Genomic DNA, 24,121 nt, shown 5'->3' with positions numbered 1-24,121 from the left:
TAAAATACATCCAGAAAAGAATGCTTAACAATTCTTAATCTAATGAGACTGTTTTAGAATATCTATAAATTCATATCTGCAATCCTCAGTAGACAGAACTTCCTTTGTTCCAGTTCTTCTGTTATTACAAAATGCAGACGGAAGGAAACAGAAGAGCATAGTTATATCTTTCAGTCAGTGATCTTGTAAATCCCAGGGGGAAAGACCTAAATGAAGAATGAAAATAGCCTGTGGTTTTTATTAAAAACTTCAGTAAAAAATAAGCATGTATTCAACATTGCTGTAGTTTGTCTGAAGAATGAATCTGTAACTCTGTATGTTCCAGAAAGGATGTTTGAATTTCTGTCCGAAATATTAATAAAAAAATAATTTCTCACTCTATTGTGATTAACTGTTGCAGTACATCCTGCATAAATGTGTAGTTTGACGATCTTTATTGGTAGAAAAAAAGGTCTTAGCTTTGCACAGCTACACTCAATTGAGGCCATAGAGAGCTAACAGCAGCAAAGTATATCTCATCTCTTTTTCTTCTAATTCTCTTGGCACACTAGAGACTGGGAAAGCTGAGCAGTGTCTGACCCTTATTAAGAGGAGCTGGACCATGAAGAAGTACTGATTAAATCAGAACATTTTATAAAATTACCACTGGTCCTGAATACATGAATAGAGTGATTTTGCTTTTTTTTTTTTTAAATATACCTATTTCTTTCCACTCTTCTACTTCTTTAGTGAAGAGCTTTGCTTAATCTTTTCCAGGTGGACTGATGTACAAAAGCTTTTGCAGAAATGAATGTATGATGTGTGCAGGATGTGTGCTTCAATTAAACAATCTCTCTATATACTTTTTCCTCCTTCTAGTGGTTGTGAAAATTATGCCTTCTTGTACCTTTCTAGTTTGCTTCACCCTTGCATGGAAAACTTCAGTGTAATTTTTATTACTTTACTTTTCCAGACCAAATAAAGGGTTGTAAGATAACCCATGAAGAGTGTTGATCAAGTAGGATCTCTTGGTTTTACAGCTGTTACAGGGAAGAAGCTTCTTCAGTGCTGCCAATCTGTATGAGATGTATTTGTTGTTGTTTTAGATTTTTATTTGGCTATCACCATTAATGTTGTTCTCTTCACTGTCACATTCAATCTGCCTGACATCAGCATGTCACCAATAGAACAGATGTTGCTTTATTATGTTTTTTTTCCATTGTAATTAGTGATTTGGTATTTCTTGACACGCTACAATTTACTTGCAGCAATATAGGCACTCTGTTGGGGACAGGGTGATATAACCTACAGTGACAGCCAACAGAGTGGCAATAATCTACTAAAATATTTGAAACTGAAAAGAAAATCCATCTTGCTCAGCTCAGCAGCCTGAAGGATCAAAAGATGCCCAGTTTTCTATCCGAAAAATATAAGTTTGTTGAACAGCAAAGTAGTACTTGCTAATAACGGCTAGTTGGATTGCTAACAGCAATCATGCTGTACAGATATTTAGGTGGTCAGAGTAGTAATGCTCTAATTTGTTCTAACATTGTTTCAATAATTGGTCTAAAACTGTTTAAAAACTAAATATTTAAACATTGCATCTAGGTTTTGTAATTTTATTTCAATTTGAATATAGGATAGAGTTTCTTTTATAGTGCCTGACATTGTGTCACTTTCTAATAGCAAGGCTGCTGGTAGCAAGATGCTCAGAATGTCATTTGTAATTAAAATCTCTATTTTCAGATACGTTCTCTAGTTTATTCATGCAGAGAAGACATTTTACCTTTTGAACTTTCTGCTGGACTGAACAAAACGAGTGAAGACATATTTTAACCGGCCTTACATTGGACCGAATTGTGACTGTAACTGAAATTGCTGTATTTCCCTAAGTTATTCCTGTTAATATTTTCATAATACAAATGGCCAAATGATTCCATTTTTGACATCTACTTCTTTTTGTTTAGAATTACGCTGAAGTAAAAAAGTAAATGAAGTAGAAAATCAAAGCTTCGTAAAGCATTTTAATCAGATAAATAGTACTACAGCTGCAATGCTTCATGCAGTCCCACATTTCAAAATGGTAAGATTTTTATTTAACAAATTAAATTGTATTTAACAAATTAAATTACTTTTAACAGCAAGGAACAACTTATCAAAGCTCAAACTTAAGCCCATGCGTAAAAGGTTTGCTGAGCTAGGGCACAACTGTCAACATATTCTCCTTGGATTAACAAGAAGTCCTAAGGAAATTTATTGATGGCCTAATAATGCAAAGAGCTTAGAGCCCTTTCAGAGGTGCTACACGTCTTCATTTCTCCTTGATTTCATTGGGAACTGAAAGTGTCTATCTGTCTTCCGGACCGAGTCCCACCTGTTTAAGTCTAACTTCATCTGCAAAGGATTTGTTTTCACTGGTACTTTCTAAAGCCTGGAGAACCTGTCAAAGCACTACCTGGAAGCTACCTTGAGTTACTAAAAACAGTATCTCTGCGGCTGGAACAACAAAGTAGATTCATAACGATGTTGTAAACGACATTCCTGATAAGGAATTATCACAGAAACTGCAATTAAGTCTAGCATAACATTGTTAGACACAAGAAGAATAGCACACCACTTAGACATTATTAGTCAGGTTAATCAACAAAGGACCTGGAAAAGCTTGAAATGGTTGGTCAGAAATATAACTAACTAAAGAGAATACATAAGGAAAGAAAGCACTCATGATCAAATTCAGAGATGACGCTGGTGTTGAGAGGAGAGAGCAGCCACACATGAGGAGCACTGCAGACCTACAAATTTTAAATGTAGAAATGGCAGTGACAAAACGGTCACTTTTTGTAGTGTTGAGTAGAACAAAGGGACTCAAATGTAAGCACTGTGCAAGATACTGCTGCAGCAGCTTTTACAGATGCAATTGTGCACAAGGACAGTGCTGACAAGCAGTGCAAGGTGAATTTGCTAATTCATGGCAGTCTGCAGATAAAACTCGTTCATGAATGCATATGACAGTAAGTAACGTAACTATTTCTGATAAACAGATAACACGTTACTAGTTGATCTGTTCTCTCTCTGCCCTCACTAGGTTTATGTGACCTTCAAGAGGAACTTGAATGGCTAGGTTAATGAAGCTATTATCTGCGTTAGGGCTGTTTGACTATATGAATAAATGTAGACATAGGGCTGACACAATACCATTAGCCAAATAAACCTTTTATCCAACTGCATATTTTTCACAGAAATGATGTAAGTAAAAAAAAAAAAAGACTCACACATTTTAGCCTATTCATGTGTATACCCACATTTTACTACTTTTAGAAATTTTATTTCTGTTTTCAACTAATGTCACCATATATGCATGATGCTTCATTAGTGCTACCACACAAAGCATCAAAATAATTTTCTCTACGTAATGCGTGCTCTAAGAAAGCCACACACATAGATGGGAGCTTGCAAATTTGCACTGCGAGTCACAGATTACGGGCAACCCATTGCACCGTAAGGAGGCTGCAACTCTGGGGCTGCAGCGAGACCAAAAATCGAAGCGCCGTATGCTCCCCTGACACAGAAAAGTGGCCTCTTTTTGCCGGCCATCTGCAGAGGTCAAGAGGTTGGAGGCATGCTGATGAATCCGGCCAGAAGCAGGGAGGGATGATCAGTTATCCCTGCAGGCCCTCTCTCTTTTTTGTTTTTTTTTTTGGTCCGACTCTTCCCACCTCCTTCCCACTAGCTCAGGCACCTGCCGCCGGTGGCTCAGCTGCCACCTCTCTCGTCCCACACCCCTCCTGGCGGCTGCCTTGCCTTGCGGGAGGCCTGCGCCCACCCTAATTATTGCGTACACCCCTCCCCCCAATTTGTATGAAATATTTGCAGATGATCTGTAAAAATATAATGATTTCGCTGCCGAGAGGAAGCGGGGAGGTGATGTAAGCGAGAGACAGCGGTCCGCGGCGCTGACCGGTGCCTCGGGGGTGCGCTGGCAGGGACCTGCTGCCCTGAGGTGTACACGGTACAGGTCTGTGTATAGGTACACGGTGAGGTGCCATCGCTGCCTTTTATGAGCTGTATACACCAACGCTTCACGAACGCAATCGAACGTGAGCCCTCACGATGCTCTTCCGTCCTTTCAACATAAATAAACGGGTAAATAAATAAATAAACGGCCCCGCGGGCAGCGCGGGCGCAGCGGCTGCGGTGCGACCGTTAGGGCAGCTGGGCGGGCCGCTGGGGGCGGGGCAGCAGCGCCGCGTCGCTCCGCTCCGCGCGCGGGCCAATTTGGTCCCTAGGCAGCCGCCGTAGCAGCCGTGTGGCGGTGGCGGCGGCGGAGGCGAGGGTCGGGTCGGGCGCGCGCGCTTTTCAACCGCCATCATGAGCTTGTGGGCGGACAAGTACCGGCCGGGCTCGCTCGGCCGCCTGGACTACCACCGCGAGCAGGCTGCCCAGCTCCGCAACCTGGTGAGGGGCCGTCCGCCGCCTCCGGATTCCCCCCCGCCCCACAGCGGCGGGCCCTGCGCGGCGCCGCTGCGGCCTTTCCCGCCGCCGGGACCTGCCCCTGCGCACTTCAGGGGCGCGGGCGGGCGGGGGCCTTTCCGCACCTCAAGGAGAGCCACGGCCGCCGCCTCCTCCTCCTCCTCTTCATCGGGAAGCGGCGTGCCCCACTCAGTAACATACCCTTTTTTTACGAAGGAAAAAAGTGCAAGGAAATCACTAGCTTGATTTTTTTTTTTTCCAGGAGTGCCGCGCATCTGCGCTTTCCTGCTGATTAAGCTGATCACGCTCGGTATCTCACAGAGTAGGGCTTAGCTTGTTTGCTCACGGGTGGGTGGGAGGTTTAAGGTGAGCCGCTAGGAATCAAATGTGGGACTCTGCGGTTGCTGAGATCTTAAGATCCCCTCCCCAGGTGTGCTGACCCCTGTTCACTGGATGGATTGACTTTCAGTGTTTCTCCCTGATTGCTGTCTCTGACTAATGTTAACTCTACGTGTACGGTTTAGTCAGATATTTTCCAACCCATGGTATTTGGCTTTTCCAGAAACAAACTTGTAATTTTGTTTAAGTACATGCTGCCTGTTACTTGTTTATTCAAATTCAAGCCTTGTAGCTGAAAGAGCAAAGAAATTTTTCTTCTGGTTTAAACTTTTGTTTTGCCTTTTTTTCCCTGTGTGTTTATTGGAGCTGTCACTCTGGAAACTATTTCACATGCTGGTTATAGGTAAAATGAGTTAGCTATGGTCTTCGTGTAAACTTGGGTGAGAAAGGAAGGCAACTATTGAGCCAGCGATGAATACCCTATTATGACATAAGGAAAACATTGTAAGTAACTAAACTTGGTACTTTTTGTTCAGGTTCAGTGTGGTGACTTCCCTCATCTGCTGGTATATGGACCATCAGGAGCTGGAAAAAAGACTAGAATAATGTGTTTGCTAAGGGAGTTGTATGGTGCAGGTGTGGAAAAACTGAGGATTGAACATCAAAGTATAACGGTAATTCCCTCACCCCACCCCTAAAGCAATACTGATATTTATATGCTAACGTATTTCTGTTGTGTGGCATGTGTTTTTTTAAACACAAGTGGGTATAGTGTTTTTCATGTTCAGTATGTTCAAACTCATTTATGTAATTAGTCAGACTGGTTTGGTTACTGGAACAAATACTTTTGCAAGATATTCTGGTTTCTTGAGTCCCTGTGGTTGTCTTGGCTAGTTTTGACAATAGCATGCATAATGGACTAGCTCCCAATTAATAGACCTTCATTTGTCTGTGAAGGTAACCCTTATTTTTTTAATGACTAGCACTATTTTTCTCATATATACAAGTTATAATTTGTTTACTCATTCCCATAGTGATGATTTCAACATTAGGAAAAAAAACAACTTAATTACATGGCTAAGATCAAGGCAGGTGGAATTTGTTATTAAAACAGATTTATTTTCCGTTCAAAATTGATGTCGTAGAAGGCTTAACTAGCAAGATGATATCAATTTCTGTTCATAAGTAGGCCATCTAATGCTTGTTTTTTAATTCTCAGCAATGGAATGAACATAATAATTGGACTAGAAATATTTATCTATTCAGACCCAAATTCAGAGGTCTGCAGGCTTTTCCCTTAAGACAAAAAGATCACTCCTTTTGAATGACTGATTCCAATAATGAGATTACTTGCTACAACACTCAGTAATAATGACTGGAGTACATAGCGATTAGTAATATATATTATGCATATATCATAACTACTGTTACTGGTGTAGAGACTGGATGATGTATCAGTATTTCTCTTCTCATTATCTCAGTAATTACTTGCATTGTGAAACTGCTGGCATGCCTGCTACCTAGATAGTTATAATCCTTAAGATCAATCTTGCATCTGATTTTAGAACACACTTTCTGAAATCTAATGTACTTACTTCCTGCATAGGCACCTTCCAAAAAGAAAATTGAAATTAGCACCATTGCAAGTAACTATCACCTTGAAGTGAACCCAAGGTAAGTGTATAGTCAAAATATCCTGATTTGAATTTATGCTACTGATTATATCTTAAGTGGTTTCAACTCAGGTTTATAAAGCCCTGATTGCACAAATTCTTGTTTGAGAAAATTAGATAAGGGTTTGCAAGTTTGGGATGCAAATGGGGGCAGGGAGAAGATTTTTAATTGAACAGCTCCAAGTGAATGAAAACTGGATTTGTGTATACTGAGTACAGTGATGTTCTGTTTAACTATCCACATAAGCATGCAGATGGCGAGGACTGGGTATCAGAAACAATTCTGGAGTCCTAAATTTAGCCATTTAGGTTGAAATTGAAAACTTTTATTTCGGTCAAGAACCCCAAATCATTTCTTCTCTAACAAATGAAAAAATAAAATGACTTGAAAATAAGCAAGGTTTACCCAGTGATTGTCTTTAAGAAAGAGTTTTGAGCATAGGACCCCTTCACTCTCCCCCCACAAATGCTGAGAATCCCGTCACGAGTGAGGTCAGATGTTGATATAAATGTCAGAGACATTCAATACACCAATATAGCTGCTTTGACAGTTGTGAAATTGTCGGTAATAGTTCTCTGACCCAAAGAAAATAAAAGTTTACCTGAAACCCTTTAACATTGCTTTAAAGCACGTGAGAGTACCTGCATTCTGCAGTGGCAGGCTTTGTTTATGTTGGCTTTGTTGTCTGAGTTGCATTTACAAGACAGTAATGTATATGCCGAAGTAACTTCTAGCTTTGTGCTTATTGCTAACGCTTTTTTTTCTCATGTTACTCTGTGCGTTTTAGCAGCCGTTCTCAGGTACCACGTCGTCTTCAAAAGCTAGTTCTGTTGTTGAGATCTGTATACTGATTAGTGCATACTTGATGTGCATACTTTTACTATGACTCTAAATTAATAAAGCGGAGACTTTTTTATTGGTAAAGCCCTTTGAATATGTAATTTTGTTGACATGGAATATCTGACAATTCAGTTTTCTGGTCTGACAACCTTATGTTCTAATGCTCTCTGTAGAGTACTTGTAGCTTGAAAGATATAAAATAATTATATCTTTAAATATAAAAACCTAAAAGTAGAGAATTGCTTTAGTGACTGGGGAAAATATTGTATTGAGTTCTGATTAAGAATTAATACGTTGATTCATAGGCTTTAAGTGATCTAGCTGTTTCATGTGTGTATCTGCCCAGATGGTGAACTTGTCTGTGTTATGCTAATGTTTGTCAGTATGGTCTGCAAATTCTGATTGAATTATGGTACTGTGAAATCACACAGTGCATCTTGAGCAACATGGAACATGGTAAATGGCTAACAGGGAAAGGAAATTAACTTCTGGGAAGGGGTAGGACTCTGCAGACATTAAATCTGTTATGGAACTTTATTAGATAAAACTGTTCTATTTCCTCCAAACTGTTGCCCTGTGTTCTGAGGCATTGCCTGCTCGTTGCTTGACTTGCCTGGGTAAATACTTTAAAATAGGTTCCCCTGAGTAAGTGGGTAGTGAGAGGGTAAGGAACAACAAAAAGTAAACATGTTTGTGTGGTAATTGTATATTTGTTTTCTATTTTTCTGGAATGTTTGATGCAGTCACATAATATCAGGATAATCTGCTCATCCACAATGCAATTACAAGCCTGGATTCACTGCTACTGCAGAGAAGGCTCTATCTTTAAGTGCTGGAAACTATAGTTTAGCACTTAAAACACTATTTCCAAAAGCCGTCTTAACTTATAAGCAGAACCAGCATTTTTTTGCCCTTTCTGCTCTCTTTGCTGTAAGACAGATCTTAGATTGCAGCACCTACTTGGTCCCAGCGTAATACGATGCTTCTGTCTGTTCTGCTGCCTTCTCCTTGTCAAGAATGGGGAAGGTCTAGTGAAGTGGTGACTTGAGCAGGGCAGACAAATGCCTTTTTCACTTGCTTGCTAGTGAAATGTTGCAGAGCTACTGCTGTCTGAAGGCTGTAGTTTGGGGAGGCTAAAGGCTGTCCTTTTTTCTTTACTGCATCAGTAATCTAGCTTGCAATTTAGTCCCATTGGTTGTCAAAACTGAGCCAAGTTGGTTTAGAGCTATTAACCTGAGGACTGAGAAACTATGCAGTGATAGTATAAGGGATAGCAAGGAGTAGAGGAAGGAAGGAGATCTATTATTCAATGATTTTCAGCCTCCTAGAAGAAAAAAGCCAGTTATCTGTGTTGTAATAGCATCTTGGTATCAATCTTTTACTAATAATTTTTGGTAACTTTGTGTCTGCCCGTCAAGGTTACATTACACCTACAGGTTGTTCATATAAGATATCTAGTTAAAGGAGGAAAAAAAATGTGTATTTACATAAGTCCTTTTAGTGAGTCAGGCATCCTATTGTCTGATTACTTTTTCTTCCCAGCAGGATGCTTTAAGTGTCTGGTAAAAATGTTTCTGGTAAATGTCTTTGCCCAAATTGCAGGTGACACGTTTTGAATGATCTGACTTTTCATACCATAAAAATAGGGTTTATTTTAAAGAGTTAATAAAACAGTTTACTGTGGTTGTTTCATTGCTTCCCTGTCTGTGCCTGCATAAGATATGAGTGTTTGTTTTTAATGGTATGAAGGTAGCTGTCAACGGAGTACGTGTGTGGAAGGTAGGTGAATTCTACCCTCAACTTCTGAACTCTTTTCTCTTTTTTTTTTAGTTGTCTGACTAAGGGGCTGCTTAGGAAGATATATTTTATATATGATGTAAGGTTATTTTAAAACAAGTTTTATTTAAACTCATTGTGCAGTGATGCAGGAAACAACGACCGTGTAGTAATCCAGGAGCTTTTGAAGACAGTAGCACAATCCCAACAGCTTGAGACAAGTACTCAAAGAGACTTTAAAGGTGAGTAAAAATGGTTAAAGTCAGTCAGAATACTGGAGAAGAAAAATACTTGTGCATTCCAGTGATTTCAGATGCCTCTTTTTTTGCTGTCTGTGTGCATGCATGTCATACTTGTGGGCACATGAACCTTTCCCAAACTAAACAACTTCACATACTTCTTGCAGTGGTTTGCAGCTGCTGTGGAAGTATTTGGAGTGGTTAAGTACTCTGTACTAGTTTATTGCATTGGTTTCTTGGGAAAATTGGCTGTAGTTGAATGAGTATAGCTGGGGATGGGGAGCATAGACTCCTGCTCTCTCTTTTCAAGTCTACCTCTGAAATGCACTGTGACTTGGTTTACTGAGCTACAGTAGTATTTCACTTACAAGCTACTGAGGCTAAATATTGAGTGGAGAGGCAAAATAACCTTATGGTGAATGGTTCTGTGTAAGTAGGTGTTAGCTGCCTATTTGTAGGGATTTTGTGGATGATTATTTTCAGCAGAAAGTTCAGAAGCATTTTATCTATAACGTGTAGAAGAAAACTGGGTAAGAAAGTGAAGGCATCTTTCGTCAAGTTTTTCAAGACACACGTTGTTACAAGTGCTTTTTTGTCATGGCTAAAATGAAAGCAAAACTCGAACTATTTTACAAGAGCTTGAAGGAGGGAGAGATCTTGACAGATAGTGTGGAGCAAAAATTATTTGAAAATTGTCTTGGATTTAGTACTTCATTTTTGTTTTCCTCACACTTCTCACGAAATACTACATTTCATTTAAGTTGGTAGACTGTGTTTGGGTTCTACCAGATATTGAAGTATATATGCCTACAGCTGCAGTCATACTATACCCCTTGAAGTGTCTGATAAGTTGGCTGTCCTCCTAAGGCTGCAGATATAACCGGAGGACAAACAGGAGAAGAGCAATGGACTGACCTGTTCCTCCAGACTGTTCTTAATCAACACTGAGAGTACAGAAATGAGCCATCTCTGAATTGCCTGTGGAGGAGCCTGTAGAAGACAGCTAGTTAGCTAACCTGCTTCATGTTAGGTGTCTCCTGACTGTTCTGAAGCAAAATACATTCTCCCCTCTTCCCCCTTTCTTTAAAAGATCATGGAAAGGCCCTCGCAGCCATCATAACAGGGCAGCTTTCTACACCTGCTTTCTTAAACTAAGACATGTGTTTCTAAATATAAAAGGTATTGAGGACAGTCTTCAATAAATTGTGCTTCTTAATGTGTCCTTATGCCGTAAATTTATTTGCTTTGCTTATTTAAAATGTCTTTAAAAAGTTGTTGTGCTAGTAATCAGAGTGAAAGTTTCTAAATCTACCTGGATTATTTTTTAGCACTGAAGTGTTATGTCAAGAAATTGACGTTCTGGTAAATGAATATAGGATGTGATGGACCAACCTGTTACACAGTCAAAAAGGAGCATAGGTCATCTTAATCTTACTCTGTTTTCCTGCCTGTGGGACTGTGCTGCTCCTTGCTTGTTATATCATTCATTTTGGTATTCTCCTACCTCAAAGTATGCATTTTACTAGAGAGACTTGATATTTTTAAAAAGTGCTCTTTTAAAATTGTTTTTCAGTGGTGCTGTTAACAGAGGTTGACAAACTTACTAAAGATGCTCAGCATGCTTTGCGAAGAACTATGGAAAAGTACATGGCCACCTGCAGGTTGATCCTGTGCTGCAACTCCATGTCAAAAATTATTGCACCTATTCAAAGCAGATGCCTGGCCGTCCGAGTGCCTGCTCCCAGCATTGAAGATGTATGTGAGAAGGAAACAAACAAAAAAGTCCTTTAAAAATTTTTACCAGATATCTTTTTGCTGTGGTGGTCTTATGAATAATTTCACTTGCACAAAGTGACCTAGCTTTTCTTTGTGGTGACTGACTTGCCAAACATCTCTTATGAGAGACTAGTCCATCTCTGGTCCAGAATTGTTTTGAACTGGAAAATCTGTAGGTGCTAAACTATCTGTTGACTGGTGTCTAGACTGCTGTGCTGTCTGTTTCGCATCTAGATCTGTCATGTGCTGTCCAGTGTGTGTAAGAAGGAAGGCCTGACTCTCCCTCAGGAGCTGGCTCAGAGGCTTGCGGAGAAGTCTGGCAGAAATCTTCGTAAAGCATTGCTTATGTGCGAGTCCTGCCGAGTACAGCAGTAAGTCACTGCTAAAAATTAATATAGGTTATAATCTTAGACACATAAATGATTTTACTTCTATGCCATTGCTAGAACAGGTGATGATTTTCTTCTTGTGTAGGTATCCTTTCACTCCTGATCAAGACATTCCTGAGATGGACTGGGAGGTATATTTGAGAGAAACTGCAAATGCTATTGTCAGTCAACAGACACCACAGAGGTAGGTAGATATATTTGCCTGTTTCTGCAAACTATATTATGTTAGAGTACTTCTGAGCCTAAGAAATGATACATTTAAAAATGTGGCATCTTTACTTTAGTTACCTGTAATTTTCTGGCATTTGTGCTAGTTGGTAGTTTGTAGCCAAAGGAACTGAGCTTTAAAGCTAAAAGCTACCAGAGGAGGCTGGATGAGCTTCAAGCACTAATACAATTACCTTGTGTCACAGAACAAGTATGTCCTCCTTCAGAACGTAATCTGTGGGGTTATGTGTGTGTTTCTGTGTTAGTTTCTCTTTGTTTTGTTTTTGATCCACCCATTTGCTGTAAGTGCTGATCGGGAAACTGTAACTTATCATGATACAAAGCTAGGAAGGACTTCAGTTAGATTGGAAGATGACGGAAATTAACAATGCTCTTAAAGTTGGAGAAAGCTTAGAAAAAAGAGGTGTTGTGCTTTGATACGAAGAATCAAATGCATATTGAAGAACTGATTAGTAGGAGTTTGATAAAGTAAGCTAGAGTTTTTAGTTGAATACAGGTTGAAGGTGAGTTAGCATTATGTATTTGTAATTCACTAAGTTTACTTTCTCTACAAGAGTAGAAAAGCAGACTGTGTGACAGTGGAGTAAGTCTCTGCTGTTTATGCAGCATTAGTAAGGCTTCTTTTGGAATGCTATATCCAGTTTTGAGCGTTGCATTGAGATGTTTTAGGCAAACTGAGAATCTGGAGGAGACTGCCAAAAAGAATCAGAGTTCTGGAGAACATTACCTGTATGGAAAGAATGAGGCTTAGCCTAAGGAGAACAGAATGGGAAGAATAAAGATTTGTAGACGAAAGGAATAGTTTTGTTCATGTCCCTGGTGGGAAGGCTCAAAAATAATAAGCTCAAATTGCAGGAAATTTTAAATTGGACAAAAGTCTTAGCAACAATGGAGTACTTTAAACACAAGTAGATGGCCCTTCTACATCTCTTTCAATTTTTTTTTTTTTTGATTCTGTGGTTAAATCTGAACACTTTCTGGTCTGTTTTGCTCTAATTGTGCACTATCAGCTTCTCTGTGACTTCTTTAGAACGTGTTGCAGGTGTGTGTGTGTGGTGTTTTTTTGTTCTGTTTCACTATCCTTAGCAAGACATGCCTTTTCTCCCCTTTTATTAGTCCATCTCAGCCTGCTCTTTGTATTATATGAGGAGTCATTTACTGAATTTAATTTAAAGGCTTGTAGCCTGTGATGACCTCCTGATATCAAAAGTTGAGAATTGATAATTGCACCATTTTCTGCCATGTAATCATTTTGCCAGCACTTGTAAACAATCAGGACGGAAAAGCAACTTAAATGAATTCTTGACTTTAATCGTTTTTGTGCCAACTTCTCACAAGTCTTGGACGTGAATAGTAAGACTTTAGAGATGAAGAAGAATTAAAGGCAGCAAGCCAGAGGCCAGTACTAATAGCCTTGTAGCTTCTAGATCAACTGAGACCGTGATAGCTATAGTACATGTACCTTACAGCCTTTTATTCAAAATGGTAAGATATGTAGCATGTGAAGTGAACTTGTGTACTGCTTTTGGCTTATTTAAAAAAAAAAAAAATAGGTGTGGTGTTTTTCTTTTTATTTTATTTTTTTTGTTCCACAACATAGTTCATGACTATAGAAAACACATATAGTATGCTTTGTGGACATTCCTCTGATTTTTTGTGGTGATTTTCTAACAGGCTTTTAGAGGTTCGTGGACGACTTTATGAACTCCTAACACACTGCATTCCTCCTGAGATCATTATGAAGGTAATTTGGCTATTATTTGACTCTTAATGAGTTATAGATATCAACCGTATGACAATCTCAATTTGGGGGTTAAAAAAAGACATCAAAAACCTTTCTTCAGTGTTTGGATGATGTATGTCCTTTCCAAATAGACTTGAGTGAACCCACGGTGCTTTTTTGTTTACTTCTGCTAGAGTAACCTAAACAGTTCGGGTTCACTTTGAAGCAGTGGCTGAAGTTAAGACCTTGTTCCTGCAAACACTGATATCTAGCATTCAGTACTTGAGATGTTCAGTGGACCTACTGAGTGCTTAGTTATGTTCATGCCTAAATATATTTTGGATCGTGGCTTTGAATTGTGTGGATTTTGGGGGTGGGAAAAATCTATTCTCGAATTTGGAAGATGTCTAACTTGTTTTATCACAAGCTTCCTTGTCCACACCTCTAAATAGTTTATGAAAAACTTTTTCTGTGATCTCCAACAGATCATAGATCATAGATCATCATCATAGCTGAACAGATCATCATCATAGCTGAAAACAAAGAAGGACATGCTTTGTCCCCCTGAAGGCTTCTCAGGCCATAGTCTGAGATAGGCTTTATAGGTTTTTTTTAGTAAAAGTTTTGTTAAATTTTGATTATATATTTGCTATGTCGTATTGGAAAGTTTCCATGAAGGAGAAGCTAGAGCAGCACGTCTCTTCAAAGACACAAACTGCTTGGGAGAAGTAAACAAATGGGACATATATGTTTTTATTTTAGGCAGGATGAAGGGATGTGGAAGAAAATTATAGCAGAACTAAGATTAAAGTTAATGTTTGCAACTCTCCTGGGTAGAGACTACCATGAGGCATAATTGCAAGATAATAAATTTCTTGTCACGTTAACTTCTACTTTGTGAGAGTTTCTGTAGTTAGACTTTTCTTTAACCTTTGCTCACAGTGGGTTAGTGGATTCTGCATTGCTCTGTTTTTGAAGGCTCTTATCTTCAACATGAAGGTGGATGTTCTTTACCCACTTCCTCTTCGTAAACTTGAAATGCTCTAGAGCTACTTCTCCCTTAATCCTAGCTGTTTCAGTAGGAGTAACTTTGCAATGTCTTTATCACTGTCTTAGATCTAATTGTTTTTTTGGGGGGAGGAGGGTGGTGGTTTTTGAGGAGGGTGGGTTTTTTGGTTTTTGGAATGCCTGAAATATTGTGAAGTATCTTGTGTATGCCTGTCTATACACACACACACACACATATAAACTTTGTTATTTCCCTGTTATTAATAAGCTGTCTGTTTCCTATCACAACAGCACTGAGCACAAACAGAAATAAATAATATTACTACCCTTGCTCCCTTGTTCAAAGTTTCTTCAGGGCCATGTGCTGGCATGCAGTAGAGGTTATAATATCTGATGTCTAAGGTTAATTTATTTGCTTTATTAAGGCAGAAATAGTTCAATTATATGTTTTTGTTTCTTTGTTTTCTCATCTAAGAGTACAACAGGTAACTTTTGTTTTGACCTGAGGAATTTACCCTGAAAGAAGCTTCTGAAGAAACAAAACTCCAAAAGTCTAGCTCTGTCAGATGGGTGGTGTAATAATTCTTGAACTTCTTTTCTGTTCAATTCTCAAGCAAGCTGAAATTCAGACTGATGATTCTTGCTTGGCTATTTTTAGAAAAATGAGGTTATGCCCCTTATCAAAAAGTATATAATTTTTCTAACACTGTCCTGTTTTTCCCCTTTTAGGGCCTCCTGTCAGAACTTCTAAATAACTGTGATGGACAATTGAAAGGAGAAGTTGCACAGATGGCAGCCTTCTATGAACACCGTCTGCAATTGGGCAGCAAAGCCATTTATCATTTGGAAGCGTTTGTGGCAAAGTTTATGGCAATTTACAAGAAGTTTATGGAGGATGGACTAGAAGACATGATGTTCTAACACTGATACTGAAAGTTGTATATAGTAGGCTATGTCATGATACTAACAGCTTTGCTAACAACATGACCTACTTGTCCGTGATTGATGCAAGCGGGCTTAGTTCAAAGACAAATATTTTATTTTGCTATTAATATAAAACACAGTGAACTAAAGAACAGTGTTTGCTCAGCTTTAGAAACTAGATGAATTGTTTAAAAAGGCAGCAAATTCATCTTTAGAGCCGTAGAAAATGTGTTCAGCTTTTTTGTGCTAGCCTTTCAGAAGGACAAGAAGTTGCTTCGGAAGATGTATGAGATCATAGTCTGCACTATGTGTTAGTTCACTTCAAGAAAGAACATAAATGCTATGTGCTGCTTTTTGATTGCTCAAGCAAAAGATGATTTTTTCCATGTTGTGGTAAGTTCCAATGTGAGCATTTATGTCCTGCCTACTTATTTATACATCTCATTGTTTGTTTAAAGGTTTTTGAGGTGCAAAAAAAAAAAAGCCACCTGAAAAACTTTTCCCCAACACTCACAATGTATCTTTGCAGAGTGCTGACACCAAATATTTTTTTTTAAATCTTGTTTATAGGTGGTTGCATTGAAATTGTGGATGAGTAATAGTTTTGTATTACTTATAAATCAATTTGATGTCATACAATTTTTTTGTTTAGAAGAAATATAGCCATACAAAGCAAGGCAACTTGCCAGCTGACACTTCCATGTTCACCTCAATGTATATAGTGCTGTTCATGTAAAGACTCTTTTTCCTTTGACTTTTGCTTCAAACCTGACTGTTGTTTAAACTTTTAAAATCTGTTTTACACCTCATTTTTAAGAGGTGAAAAGTATTTGTTAACAGTAGCAGAATAAATTATAAAAGAGTAGGGGAAAAAAAAGGAAGCACTGAATTAGCATTACACCCTGAAGGGAATCAAAGGCATAGTGTATTTGGTTACTTTGATATAGACTGGCTTTTAGAAAGGTGGGACATACTTACCCCTAGTGTAAATCTTCAGAGAGCCACTGAAGTAAAGTACCTACACCAACTTAGGCCGAAAGTCTTCCGCATGTTATGTCTATATACTGTGGTACCCTAGAAAAGATCAAATCAGTGCCATTTGTCACTTTCCCTGTGCTCGTTTAGACTGTTGTTACATAGCCTCTTTTTGAATGGAATACTGTTTCCCAACCTCCTCCTCCCCCCCTCCCTTTTTTTTCCAAGCAGGAATGGGTCTGAGTGTTTGGGGACTGAGTCAGAGCTAGTTTATGCATAATGGTATTTGCTTGCAGTCTAGGGGCTTGTCTCTAGTAATTGATATGGAAGGAATCTCACTACTTGGTAATAACTCTGTCATCCTTCTATAATTTTTAAAAGGCAGCATTAATCCTTCTCGAAGACCTAGTGTCATTCCCATTCTCTTGGAAATTAACCATCTGCAGGTTGTTAATACACAGTGTGCCTTCAGATTCATTCTCAGAGACAGCTACTTCATGCTCTAACGTCATTCTCATATCCTTTCCCTGTCCCTCTTTATTTTAGCTGGTCTCCTTGAAACTGAAGAAGTCTAGAAGATGGACTTTCTCTACCATCTTCCCTCCCCCTCAAATCCACAGCACTGGTAGTTTGTCAGAGTGCAACCTGATGACTGTCAGAGATCTTGAAAAACCACTATTTTATCAGTAGAGTCAATTCTGAGATAGATTAACTTAGCAGAGTCAACATAGTGGAAATGAAGGTTTAAATTGTTTTCCATTACAAGAAGGAGCACAAGAATGGCAGAGGAGGACACAAGTACCAATTGCCTGCTGTTTCAGGAGCCTGGTCTGTCGGCTTGTTTTCAAAAGCCAAACAAAATATTTCACTTTTTGCCTATTATAAGTAGAGAATGTGATGATGATGGTGGGTGACACCATTTAAAAGTCTTTGCCCGTTATTTCTTTTAATCATCTGTCCTTGGAATGGGTGCCAGGAGAGGATATGAACGGCATCCTGGACTACTGGAAAGCTTCACAAAAACTGCCTCTGTGTCTCTCTGCCCTGCTCTCCAAGAGTTATACCACCTTTCTGCTCTCCCTCGCTTCTCTCTCGTTTCAAAGTTCTGTCACTCATAGTTTAACACCATACTATGTGAACCACTGTCATTCTTATAGTTGAAGCATTTGAGTTCAGTGGATGGTGACGCATTTTCTTTCTCTATAGGAATACAATGCAAATATGCAGGGACAGTATTGATGTGGATGGAGAGGCAGGAACAGGATCACAAGTTTGTCAGGTGAAGGGGATACTGTTGCAAAATATCTCAGCTGTTTTGTCTAGAAGACTGAACACCCAATATAAATTTTTGTGTAGCTGTTCTTGCTGCCTCTTCTTGAACTATTTCATTTTTAGTGTGCTCTTCCTCAGGTGAATCAAGATCAATCAGGGATGGAAAAATGGGGTAACGATCAGGCATTACGGATGGATGAAATGACTATCACTGTTCCAGAAAGCTGTCATTTCCCTCTGTTAATGATGTTATCCTGCTCCTACCTCTTCATCTTTCCACAGCACGGAACACCCAAACTCAAATACATGGGGGCAGTGTCTGCTAAGTGTCCACACACACTTCCCCCTCCCTACAGTAGTTCTTGAGGGAAGAATTGCTTTAGTATCCATTATGATTATTAAATGTTGTACTTCTGGGGAATGCCTCCTTAGAGGACAGCCTTCTTAGATGCTGCTTTCCCTTTTGACTAGCTTTGAGGTAACATGGAGCATTGTGCCAGGGCCATGCTGGAGAAAGCAGTGGTTTGTGCCATCCCTTCCCTCATGTTGTGCATTGAGAGACAGGAATGACAGAGGTGACGTATGAGCAGGTTGGCTGTAACAGCGTGAGGGGTAGCTTTGAATTTGATTAAATCCAGGCTTACCCAGAATTAAGTAGTTCTGAAAAGTAGAAACAAATGTCTAGGGAGACTGCTATTCATGTGGGAAGGTCCTGAAGACATCTAGAGTACAGGCACTTGAGCAAAGATGGCTCTTGGGTCTGAAAAGCATCAGTGAGAAGGGGCTAGAAGATGTGGTACTCGCTGTAAAGGAATGCAACAAGTTGAGCTGGATAGGAAATTGGACTGTAAGGTGTATGTGTTGGTGTAAGAATAGATTGGTTATATTGTTTCAGTTAAGGGACAGAGGCGCTACTGTCAAGTGCCTGGAGGTTTGTGGCAGGCTAGAGAGGGATAATGTCAGGGAAAAGGAAGTCCCAAGTTTACCAAGCAAGTGCAGCTCTGTAAAGTTCAAGAATCACTGGCCTGTCGTTCCATCTTTAATCAAGGGTGAGAGTTCCTTCAGTGCGGCTTCCCAAACGTCACACAATTCTTCACACCTCAGATTTCCACTGCTGGCTCACTTTCAGCCATATCAAGTTCATGGTTTCTTCCTCTTTCCAAGGAACTCTGTAACTATATCCCGTACTTTCCTGTCCCTGGTAGTTTTGAAACTATGAGTTGCGTCCCTCCAAAAAATGGGTAATTATCAAGACTTCTGCTCCATCTCATCCTTGTTTTTGACCATTTTCCCCTTTGAGGCTACCGCGTAACAGCACCGTATAAGCCTTTTACCAGACTCAGGTTCTCCTTTTACAGTAAGCAATGGCCTCGTGGAGTGGCACAGGCTGCCTGCACAGCTTGTAGGTGTGCCACATCCCAGCCACAGTGGGTGTGTTGGGCCTATGCTGAACAGTGCACACCTGCTCTCTTTCACAGATCAAGTGGGAGAGGCAGTGCAAATACACTTTTAAACACTGAATAGCACAGGACCAACTTCTAGATGATCCGCTGCTTCAGCTGATTTCATCTTTTGAGATGTGCTTAGAATTGCTTCTGAGTTGCATGCTGAGAGGATTACCCTTGCTTTTATCCAGCATTACCTCCTGCTAGATCAAAATGAAAACTTCAAGCTACTTCTACCCGGGTGGGACTTAAGCACTGAACAAGTCTAACAGGGGGCAGAGGAGTCACTTTTGTGCTAGCATTGAAAGCCAGAGGTGAAAATGATTTTTTTGGGAAAAAAAAAAAATCACGAAACTAAAACCAGCAACTATTCTATTTAAAACTTCCCTTGTTCTGAAAAAATCATCTGTGCAAAGGGTGAAAGATGAATTCAGACCTCTTTATTCCCTGTGTCTGTGTTAACTCCTGTGAGAAATATTGAAAATTTTTAAAATCAGTCTTCTCAGGCATCTGAGGTAAAGTACATAGAACTACTCAGAGCATTAATCATAATAAAAATATGATCTGAGTGGAAGGTTTAAAGGTATTTTATTTAATAAGTTCATAGGAGCAGTGCTGACATGAGAAATTTCCCCATGTCTACCAAAAAGGCACCCTGATTATTACAGGTTAGAAGGTAAGGTAGATAAGAGAAGAGTTCATTATCACAAATTTTCCTTCCAGTGCAGGAAATTCAAGATTATTACAGTTCATTGATATAAAATAATAGGTGTAATTTGTCTTGTTGGAAAGAGCTCTGGTATGCCTGAGCAATCTTTAATCCTTCTTGCTTAAGCATTTTTTGCCTGTACTAACAATTAGTGCTGCATGAATTTACTGCATTAGATTTCAATCAGTGACCCACAACAGAAAACCCAAAGTTGCAGTCTGCTTAAGATGACAGTGAAATGTGCTTCTGGTTCTTGAAAGTCTAACTGTTTCTCTTGATCTTTACATTCTTTCCCTCCATATTAAAAATAAATGTTAGTATGCAAGATAAACCTCTGTTGTTGAATGTGCCCTGCAGGCTAATCATTAGCATATCATGCATGTTGCATGTCAAGAATTAGTTATTTTCATCACAACTTCATTAAGATTAAGGAGTTTGTTGTTAACTTCAGTAGCCCAAGGAATTTTTTTTGGTCATGAAAATTGAAATTGTTCTGTCCAAATTAACTAGCACATCTCAGCCTTAACCTAGTCTCTCTCTCTCTCTCTCTCTCTCTCTCTCTCTCTCTCTCTCTCTCTCTCTCTTTTTTTCTTTTTAATACAGATTGTATACTCTGTTTCAGTAGTCTTTGAGTCAATAATATTCCAGTCAGTATTTCAGTGGGGATGGATTTGATGGGTCTTAAATATGAGTGAGACAAAAGATGATGTAAGCAGAAGAAGCCTGAAGTGCTTTACTACCACTTCCATTGTCAAAATCAAACTGACACTACTGAACCATGTGTGAACCCATAACCCCTTACATCCTGACAATTAGTGCTGTTCCTTAGCCCTGTCCTGGGTCGTAGATATCAGTCTGTTCACCACTGGCCTGTCTTAGGAACAAGGCACTATGTAATATTATCTAAAATGTACAGCAACAGCCAACCTTGCTGTCCTCTGCTTCCGACCAGTAACACGGCGCTGGGAGCATGCTTACTCTTGGTCTAATAGCAATATGTATGGGTGGCTTGGCAAGAGAAATGTAGCTGCAGCTCAGAAATGTCTGCTTTACTGCATCAGGAGAAACGTTTGCCTTTGATACAATAAAGTACTTCATCAGGAATGTGTCCGTCATAGTCCTTTATGTGACTGCTGTTCCTTTGAAACTCTTGTGGGGTTTGCTCAATCAGTGGTCTAAATGGCTGTGTTTTGAGGAAACAAATGGTTGGTTGGTTGGTTGGTTTTGAGGTGAACAGGAACCCAAGAATCTCCTAAAATAGCCCTAAAAGGGCAAATTGACTATAACTTCCAAAAATGATGGTCACTGAGCTAGTTACTGTCTCGTAGTTGTAATTCAAACGCAGCACCACAGCTTCCGTTTTTTGCCTGTCTCCTCCATGTACCTGCTCTCTTCCCAGCCTGAGTGCAGCTTGTCAGCCACAGCCATTCATTAATCCTTCCTATGAAAGCCAGGGTCTGCAGCCTGCTTCTCATTTTCAAGAGCTGGGACAGAGGCCATGTTTTCCAAAACCCACTCTGGCTGGACCCTTAATGCAGAACAGGAAGATGGAAGAAAAATATATATGAATGGAGGGAAGGAAGTCTTTCCATGGTGTGTCAGGGAGCAGCAAGGGCAGGCTGAGCTGCAAAGGGAGGGGAGCTGGCAACCAAAATTCATGGCACGCAGAGGAGTGATGGTACCACTGAGTGTCCAAACCGTGAGGCAAGTCTAAGAGGTGGATCTAAAGCTCAAGCTGGGAAACCATGTCAGGTGCTGGATCAGGCACAGTGTGGGTGCCTGGGGTTAGCCATAGCTGGGTGATGGACAGGCCAGGGTGACAAGGTTTGGGGACTGGGGGGGAACAGGTCTTGGCAATGCTTCCCAGCAGGCCTGTTGGCAACCTCTCCCCATGGCCCTTCTGGAGAAGGGGGCAGCCCTCACTTGCACTTTCTCTAGGTGGCCCTGAGCCCACACAGCCAGTGCCAGAGGGAAGGCACTCGAGGTCCTCCCTTCCTGATGCAGCACTGATCGTCACAGAGTCACCTAATCCCTTAGGCTGGCGGGGACCCTGGGAGGTCACCTTTCCTTATCCTCTGCTCCAAGAAGGCCCAGCTCAGGCTGCTTGTGCTTTGCCAGTTCAGGTTTAAGGACAGAGTTCCCACAAACTCTCTGGGCAACCCATGCCACTATTTGACTGCCCTCACAGTGATTTTTTTTTCTTAATTTTGTAATTTCTAAAAACTTCTAACTGGAACCTTCCTTTTTGCATTTGAGCTCTGCCAGGAGTACCCTGTTCAGCTGTGCTGGTCCTCTGCCACATTTGCTCAACTCTTCTGCACATTGAAATGGAGCAGTCTTGTGCTTTAAAGTTTTTGTGTTTGAAGATGCAGTCGATCATCAGGGTGCAACAGAAGATATTCTCAATTGGTTTTGTACAAAGCTGTGTAGAGCTGCCTGAATATGGGGGTGAGGAGAGAGGGTTGGTGGGGAAAAAAAAAGCTTCTGAGCTTTATCAGGAGGAAGCCTGTATTTTACTAGAAGACTGGTTTTGTAGAAGGTGCCTTTCCTGTTTGCATTCCAATATGACAGCTCTGGCATGGCTTACTTTTAAAATACCTTTCTTGGGTATTTTTAACCTTCTTTCGTGCCACTGTATACATTTATAAATATAAATAGGAGAGTTTGGGTCTAGGCAGTTGAGGGCTGGGACATGAAGATCTACTGCTCCCTCTCTTGGCAGGCTTAGTGGAAATGGCCGAGTGCTTCTCCTAAGACGTTTTCTTTCCCAGGACTCTCTACTTCACTGAATTAAATGCAGTACTGTTATTTGGAAGTTTGTGACAGCCAGTGAGTGGACACTGTAGCTAACTGTTGTCAACATGGGTTTAAATGAAATGACTCTGTAAGCAAACTGGAACTCTTTTTTTTTTTTTTTTAACTTGCAATAGTGTGTTCGTGTGAAATGATCTGTATGTGCTAAATTAGAGACGTGACACTTATCATAATCCTAGTCACAATGAGAACTGAACAGCATGCTAGTAAAGCAAACATTTTGAGAAATCTATTAATAATTTTCTGTTCTTTTTGCCACTTGGAATCCCTCTATAAAATGTTATTTTCAGTCTTGTGTGGGAAGGGAAGGAATAGTCTAACCAAAGGGAAGAAAGAGGAAAGAAGGAAGAAGCAGACAAGGACAGATCCTGGGGGAAGGCAGGTATACTAATTAATTGTATTTACATTTCAAAGACAAGTTAACTGCTGTGCTCTTAATCATATCCTACACTTGGGTTCTCTACCACACACCATGAATAACACTTAGGAGGATAGAAAAGGGGACCGAATAGGTTCCTTCCACTTTCAATTTCTTGGGTGATATTAATTTGAGAGGTCAGTACAAATGCCTATGGTAAGTGACAATTTTAGGGCAGTAATAACTAATTAAGACAGAAAGCAAGATGCTGGCTAAGGCACTTTCAAACAGATCACAGATAACCTTGAAGGACACGATTAACTCAAACAGAACACGTCCTTAGGTGATAGCTACCAAACGATACTGGAACGATTTTTTAAATTAATAGGGATGAGGAAAAAGAACTTATGAAACTTTCAGCTGAGTTTTCTCTGGAGAAAGAATTTTGATAATAAGTGGGATTAGCTTCTTTGCCAATTAGCAGACAATTAGAAAAAGACAGACATTTAACACCCAGTGGGCAAAAATCTTTTCTGAAAGACTCATACTCATCAAACCTGTTTATGCTAAAGGAAGATAAAACACTGATGTGCTCATAGTGCCTTAGCTCTGCTGATGTGAGCAGCACTGGCTGCAGCTAGTTTGCGAGCTGCCCATAATCTGAGTAAGACTCAATGAGACGGTGTTTAACGCGGCAACGCACGAAACAGTGGGCCCCGTGCTGTGCTCATGGGTCCCCAGATGGCTATGAACTATATCTAAGGGGCCCATGAAAGGAATTAGGACAAGCAAACTGACTGTCTGTCACCTCTATGGCGGAATCTCTGACACCCTGGGAAATTTTTAGGGACCTGAAAATCAAAAAGAGAGAAAGAAAATGGTTTTATTAATATTAGCATTTCTAAAGGTCATCATCACTGGTAGATCAGAAATGGTGTTAGAGACACTGGAAGCTTTTCTGAAAGTGTTCCTTGGACAGATGAGGCCTCAAAGGACCATAACTTTACAGTGGAAGATGCCATAGAGAAGAGTGGATCTAGGATGCTTCTTTTTGTCTGTTTACAGCTTAACAATGAAATTTGCCACGTGGTTCCTACAAAATAGGGATATGCAGGCAACACTCCTTGGTCATGAGCTCACAGTAGCACCTACCCTGAGGACTACAGACAAATACTGGCCGTGA

The 24,121-nt window shown here is 40.1% G+C and overlaps 1 protein-coding gene across 2 annotated transcripts; it reads left to right on the top strand.

Annotated features, from left to right (window-relative positions):
* Positions 1-4,197: 4,197 nt before the first annotated feature.
* On the top strand, positions 4,198-20,868 carry RFC3 (replication factor C subunit 3). 2 transcript variants are annotated; one of them, XR_011138675.1, is made up of 10 exons: positions 4,198-4,434; positions 5,325-5,462; positions 6,395-6,462; positions 9,223-9,320; positions 10,891-11,072; positions 11,328-11,464; positions 11,568-11,666; positions 13,385-13,454; positions 15,171-15,758; positions 16,887-20,868. XR_011138675.1 is itself a non-coding variant. In XM_068930086.1 (9 exons), exons 1-9 carry the CDS (start codon positions 4,348-4,350, stop codon positions 15,360-15,362), a joined length of 1,071 nt encoding a protein of 356 aa, XP_068786187.1. In that variant the 5' UTR covers positions 4,198-4,347; the 3' UTR covers positions 15,363-20,087. The 2 variants fall into 2 exon arrangements, 1 of the variants encoding a protein (XP_068786187.1); XM_068930086.1 differs by having other exon boundaries at positions 15,171-20,087.
* Positions 20,869-24,121: the final 3,253 nt, after the last annotated feature.

The sequence above is a fragment of the Struthio camelus genome, chromosome 1 (genome assembly GCF_040807025.1).
Source record: "Struthio camelus isolate bStrCam1 chromosome 1, bStrCam1.hap1, whole genome shotgun sequence".
Classification (NCBI taxonomy): Eukaryota; Metazoa; Chordata; class Aves; order Struthioniformes; family Struthionidae; genus Struthio; species Struthio camelus.
Note: the sequence above shows the minus strand (reverse complement) of the source record. Positions and strands in the feature narration are given on the sequence as shown.

Bases quoted from the DNA above. Each gene is read 5' to 3' on its own strand.
- RFC3 (XM_068930086.1), top strand. From the start codon at position 4,348: ATGAGCTTGTGGGCGGACAAGTACCGGCCGGGCTCGCTCGGCCGCCTG. The intron at 9,321-10,890 runs GTGAGTAAAAAT...ATTGTTTTTCAG, and splicing joins TACTCAAAGAGACTTTAAAG to TGGTGCTGTTAACAGAGGTT. The intron at 13,455-15,170 runs GTAATTTGGCTA...TTCCCCTTTTAG, and splicing joins CTCCTGAGATCATTATGAAG to GGCCTCCTGTCAGAACTTCT.